Source organism: Vigna radiata, chromosome 2 (genome assembly GCF_000741045.1).
Source record: "Vigna radiata var. radiata cultivar VC1973A chromosome 2, Vradiata_ver6, whole genome shotgun sequence".
Classification (NCBI taxonomy): domain Eukaryota; kingdom Viridiplantae; phylum Streptophyta; class Magnoliopsida; order Fabales; family Fabaceae; genus Vigna; species Vigna radiata.
In genome coordinates, this window is record NC_028352.1 from 3,986,745 (window position 1) to 3,995,982 (window position 9,238).

Genomic DNA, 9,238 nt, shown 5'->3' on the forward strand with positions numbered 1-9,238 from the left:
ATTCTCCCAACTCTATCTACACATTGTTCCTTCCACCCATTTCGTCTTCGTCGTTGGGTCGGCCATTCCAAGAACGTCCTTAGAGTCATCTTCTCGGAGGGTCTTGGGCATTGGCTTTCGATGTTCGCCTCATTAGCTGCCGGTGTTCACCACTCACATTTTCATTAGGGCAAAAATCAGGTATTGCCTCTAACATTTTCATTTCGCACTGAAACACATATTCCCTCCCTTGTTTGATTTTCCTTATCTGAGAACCCTCGCAATGATCTTGTCTATTAGAATTAGTTATTCGTGATTCTGTTCTAATTACAGTAATCACATTATTAGAATTAGTTATTCGTGATTCTGTTCTAATTACAGTAATCACACTTTTGTTAGTCTGTTAGGATTTACCATATATTTTTTTTCCATTATTATGTTCTTCCCATCCACAGAGAACTCTATAAATAAGAGTTCTCCCTTTGATGTAAACACACAGAAACATACAATAATAACACAAATTTAGTTTTATGCAGTTACCTTCGCTTCTCTGTTCTTCTTCTTCTTTCTCGTTTTCTTCTTATAAATTCTTCCGCTGCCCAGTTCTTTAGCCCCTTGATACTTCTTGCTTGATTCTTTTGTCTTCTTGAACCAGTTCTTGATGACAACCAAAATGGATCATACAGACCAGCATGATAATCCAGCTAATGATCCTTCCAGCCCCTTCTACTTACATCCTGGAGAAAATCCAGGATTAACACTCATTTCTCAGGTCCTAAGTGAGACAAATTATTCCTCTTGGAGTAGAAGCATGAGAAGAGCTCTTCTCTCCAAGAACAAGATTAAATTCATTGATGGGTCAATCAAGAAACCCAAAAGAACTGAAGCCTTGTTTGATACATGGGAAAGATGTAACATGATGGTGCTCTCATGGATCATAAAAACACTTTCCCCACAAATTGCTGAAAGTGTAATATATGTTGAAGAAGCTAAAGAATTGTGGGATGAATTGAGGGAAAGATTTTCTAAAGGAGACTACTTCAAGATTTCAGATCTTCTCCAAGATATCCACTCAATTACACAAGGGGAGAGAACTGTCAACCAGTTCTTTACTGACTTAAAAATTCTTTGGGAAGAATTAGAGTCACTTAGACCCATACCCAATTGTACTTGCAAAATTCCTTGCAGCTGCGAACTCTCAAAAATTTCTCTGAAATACAGAGAGATTGAGCATGTTATATGCTTTCTAAAAGGGTTAAATGACAACTACAATACTGTCCGAACCCAGATTCTACTGATGGAGCCTCTGCCAAACATAAACCGTGTCTTTTCCCTCATTATGCAGCAGGAGAGACAAGAAAGATCCAATGCAAATCAGTTTGCTGAAACAACAAAGATCCTAGTGAACACTGCTGACAGGAATATTAACAGCTGGAAAAATGACCAGTCTTGGAAGAACCAAGACCGTGGTACTGGAGCAAATGGACAGGGAAGAGGAAGAGTGAGAAATCCTAATCATGGAAAGCAATGCTCCTACTGCAACAAGATGAACCACACTGTGGATGAGTGCTACTCCAAGCATGGCTATCCACCTTGGTACAAAAAGACAGATAACAGTCAAGAGAAGAAGGGAGGCTGGAATTCAGCAAATATCTGCCATAGTGCACCTGGACCAGAGACTGTTCAAAAGGGGAGCACGAATACAGCTCTCAACTCTCTCACACAAGACCAAATGGAAAAGCTTCTCAAGATGATTGAGAAAGCGGATGACTCTACACACAAAATTAACCAGATGAACAGAAATGAAAAGGAAGACAAAACAGGTACACTTTCTTGGATTATTGACACTGGAGCTATTGATCATGTTACTTATGATAAAGGAAATTTTGTAACTTTCTATAAAATTAAACCCTTACTGTTAGATTGCCTAACAACACTATCATCACTGCTGAACATGCAGGGACAGTACAATTCTCTAAGGATTTTGTTCTTTTTAATGTCTTATATATTCCTAATTTTTCTTTCAATCTAATTTCTGTTCAAAGCCTTATAAAAGATTTGGATTGTAGCCTAACCTTTTCTTCTAAGGGATGTCAGATAAGGAAGAATTTTACATTGAAGATGATTGGGTATGCTAGCTCTCACAAAGGCCTCTACTACCTACAAGCTCTCTCAAGTCCTGATCAGGATTTTGCCTTTAAAATTGTTTTATCTTTCAAGCATGTTGATGTTAATTTGTGGCACTATAGATTAGGCCACCCTGGACACAAAATTGTGAAACAAATATGTGAATATTTTCCTTATGTACAGATGAAAGCTAATATTGTTTGTGATATTTGTCACTATGCTAAACAACATAAGTTGTCTTTCCCTACAAGTATTTCCCTATCTGAAGAGTGTTTTGATTTGATTATTGTGACATATGGGGTCCCCTTTCTATTCCATCTATTCATGGTCATAGGTACTTTCTTACTATTGTTGATGACTATAGCAGACATACCTGGGTATTTTTAATGAAAAATAAGGGTCAAACTAGAGATTTACTGCAAAATTTCATCATCAAAGCTAACAATCAGTTTGGAAAAATGATTAAAACTGTAAGGTCTGATAATGGACCTGAATTTAACTGTGTCAGCTTGTATGATTCTCATGGAATCAATCACCAAACCAGTTGTGTTGAGACTCCTGAACAGAATTCTGTTGTGGAGCGTAAACATCAACACATTCTTTATGTGACACGAAGCCTCATGTTTCAGTCTAATCTACCCAATGCCTATTGGTCATATGCTCTCAGTCATGCTGTTTATCTCATAAACAGATTACCTACTCCCATCCTGAAAAATAAAACTCCCCATGATTTCATCTACAATGTCCCTCCCACCTATTTGAACCTCAAGACTTTTGGAAGCCTTTGTTTTGCTTCCACTCTTGAGAGTGGAAGAAACAAGCTTGACCCGAGAGCTAAAAAGGGCATTTTTCTCGGTTTCAAAAGTGGGGTCAAGGGTTACATTGTCCTTGACATCCACACTAGAGAGATATTTATAAGCAGAAACGTTGTTTTCTATGAAAGTGTTTTTCCTTTGAAAAATCAACAAAATAGCACAGGAATTGATGACCAAGAAATTAGCAAGACTGTCTTCCTCAATGACCCTCTAAACAGTTCTGCCACTAGAGGGGATGGAAGGTTAGTTGAAGAGGAAGAACATCCAAACATCACTGATCAAGAAGATATTGACAGAGACACTGATGGAAGTGAAGCAGATCACAAGTATAGAGGATCTGAAAGTGATATTGATGGACAGATTGAAGAAAATGAAGGAGAACACAGGTGCAGAAGGTCAGACAGAGTAAAAAGAGCTCCAGGGTATATTCACCAGGTTAATCAATCCTTAACTGAGAAAAATAATCTCAAAACGCCTTATCCTATTTCTAAATCATTGTCTTGTGATTCACTGACAGAGAAACATCTAAGATACATTATGGCTATCACTACCAGCACAGAACCACGCACCTATAATGAGGCCAAAGACGTGAGTGAGTGGGCAGAAGCCATGAAAAGAGAGATCAAGGCCCTGCAGGACAACAACACATGGTTCCTAACCAAACTTCCACCAGGAAAGACTGCAATAGGTTGCAGATAGGTGTACAAGATTAAATATAAGGCTGATGGCACCATAGAAAGGCACAAAGCTCGCCTTGTAGCAAAGGGGTACACTCAGCAAGAAGGAATAGATTATTTAGATACTTTTTTCCCTGTTGCAAAGCTCACTACTGTCAGATTGTTAATTGCCCTTGCAGCCTCCCAGAGTTGGTTTCTACACCAACTAGATGTGGACAATGCCTTCCTCCACGGTGAGTTAAAAGAAGAAGTGTACATGGAACCGCCACCTGGCCTTGCAGGTTGCGATAAAGGTCAAGTTTGTAGACTCACTAAGTCTCTATATGGTCTAAAGCAGGCCAGTAGACAATGGTTTGAGAAATTATCCACATTTCTCATTTCTGCCAATTATATACAATCCAAATCTGACCATTCCCTTTTTATTAAAAGAACAACCACAAGTTTCACAGCCCTGCTTGTTTATGTGGATGACATTATACTGGCAGGGAATTCTATGGGAGAAATTGATCAAATAAAAGATCTCTTGCACAGAAAGTTTCAAATTAAAAACTTAGGAGAGCTTAAGTATTTTCTTGGTTTGGAGGTAGCAAGGTCTAAGAGAGGAATTCACTTGTCTTAAAGAAAGTATGCCTTGGATATTCTGGAGGAAACAGGAATGTTGGGTTGCAAGCCCTGTTCAACCCCCTTTCTAAGTGACACTAGTTCATTGTACAAAAAGGAAAACTACTTAAAGGATCCAAGCTCTTACAGAAGGTTAATAGGGAAGTTGCTTTACCTCACTAACACTAGACCCGATTTATGCTTTTCTATTAATCTCTTAAGCCAATTCATGCAATCACCCACTGACTATCACTATCGTGCTGCTCAACATGTCCTTAGGTACATAAAGTCTAATCCCTCAAGTGGGTTGTTCTTCTCAGCAGATTCTCTTGTACATCTAAAGGCATTCAGTGATTCAGACTGGGCAACCTGCCCCAACACTAGGAGGTCTACTACAGGATTTTGTATTTTCCTTGGGTCATCCCTCATCTCATGGAAATCAAAAAAACAGAAAACGGTTTCCAGATCTCTACTGAGGAAGAATACCGAGCTTTAGCAGCAACTACGTGCGAAATACAGTGGATCAACTATCTTTTGAGTGACCTACAGGTGCAAGAAGCTGGAATTCCAGCTCTTTACTGCGACAACAAGTCTGCTAGACACATAGCTCACAATCAGAGCTTTCACGAAAGAACTAAGCATATCGAGCTCGATTGTCATGTTGTCCGAGAAAAAGTACAAGCTAATCTACTCCATTTACTCCCCATTCACTCAGATGAACAGCTAGCGGACGTTTTTACCAAGTTTCCTCATCGTGTTCGTTTTCGATCCGTCGTTCCCAAGCTCAGATTGCTGACCATCCACCATCCAGCTTGAGGGGAGGCTATTAGAATTAGTTATTCGTGATTCTGTTCTAATTACAGTAATCACATTATTAGAATTAGTTATTCGTGATTCTGTTCTAATTACAGTAATCACACTTTTGTTAGTCTGTTAGGATTTACCATATATTTCTTTTTCCATTATTATGTTCTTCCCATCCACAGAGAACTCTATAAATAAGAGTTCTCCCTTTGATGTAAACACACATAAACATACAATAATAACACAGATTTAGTTTTATGCAGTTACCTTCGCTTCTCTATTCTTCTTCTTCTTTCTCGTTTTCTTCTTATTCTTCTCAGATCTTCATCATCCTTCGAACCCCTTTCGATCTCCCTTCAGAAGCCTTCACGCAACTATCCATACTCCATCCTTGAAGAAGAACGCTATTAGTTTGCTGGAGAATCACCCAGAAGAAGCTTCGGTCCTTCTCTCTGCCAAGGGATAGCTTCAGCCTTATCCCTGCTCTGCTCCTCACCTACCTCTGACACGTGAGAAGCTTCCAGCAGAAGACTTTCACAAGTGAAAGGCAACAACGGGCATTTGGGGTAAAATGTTGGTTGGGCTTTTCTTATAAGGCTCGGCCCAATTTCTTTATTGTCCAAGGGTCGTAGGCGGGAGGTGCTGGTGCTCGTGAACCACCATTGCAGTTCAATCGTGCCTTCGCAAAGTTCACTTCCAGTTTGAGAGGACTCCTGTTGTCGACACTTGCCTCGCGAGGTAATCTTTCGTTCCCCACATATATGATATACATGTGTTGGAAATGTGGTGTGGCCGTTTCTTTGGGCCGAGGGTTTACATGCCGGAAACTACTTGTAGTGGAAAGGCCGCGCACACACTACACTCCATAATGCATCTACTATTCCAAACAAGGGAAGTAGGAATTCTCTGGAAAGTGAAAACTACTTTACTTGTTTTTAGATTGAGTTAGCTTAAATTGTGGTTTGTAGTCTTGTTTATGATTATGAACGAACTATGACATTGAGACTATCACTTTTACTTCACATTTTGAGCTGGTACTTACTCTAGGTTTTCTGTGCAGTATATCAAAAGGTTTTCAGGGAAAAGACATGAGTTATTTTGATTTGTTAGGAAATAGAGAGGGCGAAGATATCATTCAATTGCAATTTTCTTTGATCATTAATTTTTACATGTTAAGCTTTTGTTTAAGTTCGTGTTCAAGAAGAATATATTTTTTGCCTGAGTCCGTGTTCAAGTAGAGAGGGTGAAGATATAATTTTTGCCTTGATTGTATGAGAATTTTATGTCTGAGTCCGTGTTCAAGAGTATGGGAGATTGAGNTCACGGGCTTTTGCTCAAGTGACATGTTTGTTAAAATAAAAGTTGTACTTTGGATTCATGGNCATTTTGCTCATATAATATTTAACTTTTTTTCTAACTCAAATGTGAGACTTGTTCTTGAACATTTCACACAAATTCAACTAGCTTGACCCAAGTGTGACNTGTCTTTNGTTTTCAGCNNGGGCTTGTTAAGTTTTGGGTCTCAAAGGCTACAAGTTTTGCTTTCATTTATTATAGTGGCTATGTGCTACTCTTTTTTGAGTTTTGAAGGCCTCAGGCTTGATTTTATTTTGACACTATTCNTTTGTCCTAGCCTTTTAAAATACAAATTTTGGGGCATTTACTTTCGTTTGTCACTCTATTTTTTGTATGGAAGGATTATTCTTTCTCTTATTGATTGCAATGATCGAGGAGAGTAGATATGTAGGCAGAATAGAGAACCATAAAATGAAACGAAAAATATATTGGCAGTAGCTTAAGGCCTATCTTGAGATAAATACTCAGTTTGATTATTGTCAAATCGGTTCCCTCTAGAGGACCTTGTCTCTGATAGGTTTTAGAGCTGCATTTTCGCTTGCTAAATTTGCTTTTGCAAATCTGGAATCATATTGATTCACACTGCTTCTGATGAATATTTCTTCTTGTTTTATAGTTTTTCAGGAAGTGATTGATTTCATTTATGTTGTCTGCAATTATTCATTGCCATTTTTTTAAATTTATTTAACATGATTGACTATTGAAATTAGATTGTTTCATGTTTGGAGTTCAAACCGTTTATAACCACACCAACTTTTGAGTTATTGTTATTCTATAATATCTGATATGGGGTACTGCTAATGTTTATTTTCTTCTAGTAAGCTTTGGTGTTCTTAAGTTGATTTCTTTGTTGTTCTAAAGTTTTGTGGTACTGCTAATCTGATATGGGGTACTGCTAATGTTTATTAATGAGCATGATAATGATAAAGCCATAGAGACTTTGCATGATAATGTTTATCTATCCAAATATTGTTGCTTTCTTAAAGTATTAAATAAATTATGGTTTTCGTGTCTGACTATATGAATTGGAAAGATTTAGGAAAAAGCTCTGCCAGTGTTGAAATAAGAATTAAAATAAGAATTAAAATAACTATATATTAAATAAATTATGGTTTTTTTATTGGGTGCATGTTTCGTTTTCTACAAAACCCAATTCCCCATACTTCAACTAGCATATTCTAGCGTCTTTGAGAAATAAAAAATAAAATAACTATATACGCTGCAGTGTTTCCCTGCTTCCACAGTAAATGGTGTGTTCCATTAATTAATGAAGACAAAAAGATTTTAAATTTTGGATATCAAATTGATAATGATCACCATTCAAAATTGATTTAATCATTCCAATGGATTGGTTCCCAACTCATTAATACGAATATAGAGATAGATCATAGAACATGTAGATTTTGGTTTGATGATGATAATTGTCATCATTAATATGAATACAGGTGAAACTTATATAAAGTGCAGAGTGGTTGTGTTTTCATAGAAATTTCGGCATTAAACAATATATATTAGGAAATTGAAAGAAATTGGGTGCAAGCTTTTATTTTGTTTCTTCTTTGTTTAATGATGCAGTTTCAAGTTCATTTAAAGCTATGTTAAGTGTTGCAAATGATGAAATTTGGAGGAAGGCTTGGTGTTCAATACTTGGATGCTGGTTCTTGGTCAACTATTGCAGTAGCTTTAATTCTTGCATTTTTCAGTTAGATTGAGGTTGACGTGAATTCATCAGATTGATTAGAAGTTGTTGGACCAACTTTAGGCATTAGAAATTGGCAGATTTTGGAGTCTGGTGCAGCAACTTGTTTCTAGAAGGAGGCTGGACGTTGAACCAGTTTTTGGCTTGCAGGTTTTTGGTGCAGTTTTAGCACTGTTGGAGCAACCAAAGGTCTTAAATGGAACTGGAAAAGTGCTTCATGATGTTGCTTGAACTTGGATAGTCTTTATTATTAGTTCTCATTTACATTTGCTCTTCCATTGTCAGGTGTTTTCTTATGTAGAAGTAGAATTTAAATGTTTTTTCTCTGTACTGAAGTGTAAGAACTTGTAATGTTGTAGTGTTGTGATAACAAGTATCTTATGTAAAAGACTACAAACATATTATGCAATATTATTTGATTATATCTCCTTTTCAATTGTCCTTCTCTAATAGAAATATTAGTAGGTAGTTTAACTTATGTCATGAAAAATTTATAATCTAAACTAGTGGAATGAAACTAGAGCCTTTGTCCAGTAGAAATAGTGGAATTACCGAAGGCTTTTCGGTAATTACCGAAGGCTTTATCCCTTCGGTAATTATCGAAGGCTTTATCCCTTCGGTAATTACCGAAGACAAAGGTTTTACCGATGGTCTTTTGATCGTCGTTGAGCCGTCAGTAATGGGTCTTTACCGACAGCTTCTAGCGCTTTCCGAGGGATTTTGGCCTTCGGTAATACCCTTCATTACTATTTTTACTTTTTTTAGAAGAAAAATACTCTTATTAGAAAGAAAAAAAAAACCATTCGAGTATATAAATTAATTAGTTTATGTATTAATTTGTTTGTAAAATCTCATCTCATTCATTTTTAAGGTGTAAATTACATGTAGTTTATAGAAAAAAGAAACATTTTTTTTTATTTTTCTTCCATAAATATTTCTGGATAAAGCTAATGCGACTCTACTAGTTTAAAAAGTATATTAATAGAATAAAAAATAAAATTAATATATTTAGCACAATTTATATGAACTTCATCTAATACCGAATGCGTAAAATGACAATGTTAACAATCAAATAGTTAAATTTAATTTATTTGAATTAACATATAACAAATTAAATTTAAAGATAAATTAACTCAGCGTTTTTTACTTTTGTAACAAAGTATATCATTCTTTTTAATAAA

The 9,238-nt window shown here is 36.5% G+C and overlaps 1 protein-coding gene and 1 long non-coding RNA gene across 2 annotated transcripts; both read left to right on the forward strand.

Moving 5' to 3' along the window:
• Positions 1-652: 652 nt before the first annotated feature.
• Positions 653-5,014, forward strand: LOC111242680. The gene is made up of 5 exons (XM_022787171.1): positions 653-1,867; positions 2,290-2,483; positions 2,615-3,609; positions 3,778-3,896; positions 4,583-5,014. The coding sequence occupies exons 1-5, from the start codon at positions 653-655 to the stop codon at positions 5,012-5,014; spliced, it is 2,955 nt and encodes a 984-aa protein (XP_022642892.1).
• An 89-nt stretch (positions 5,015-5,103) lies between these two features.
• Positions 5,104-8,485, forward strand: LOC111241261. Its single transcript, XR_002667132.1, has 2 exons — positions 5,104-5,740; positions 8,062-8,485. It is a non-coding gene; the product is annotated as an uncharacterized LOC111241261 (long non-coding RNA).
• Positions 8,486-9,238: the final 753 nt, after the last annotated feature.

Bases quoted from the DNA above. Each gene is read 5' to 3' on its own strand.
- LOC111242680 (XM_022787171.1), top strand. From the start codon at position 653: ATGGATCATACAGACCAGCATGATAATCCAGCTAATGATCCTTCCAGC. The intron at 3,610-3,777 runs GTTGCAGATAGG...TTGCCCTTGCAG, and splicing joins ACCAGGAAAGACTGCAATAG to CCTCCCAGAGTTGGTTTCTA. The intron at 3,897-4,582 runs GTTTGTAGACTC...CCCCAACACTAG, and splicing joins CAGGTTGCGATAAAGGTCAA to GAGGTCTACTACAGGATTTT.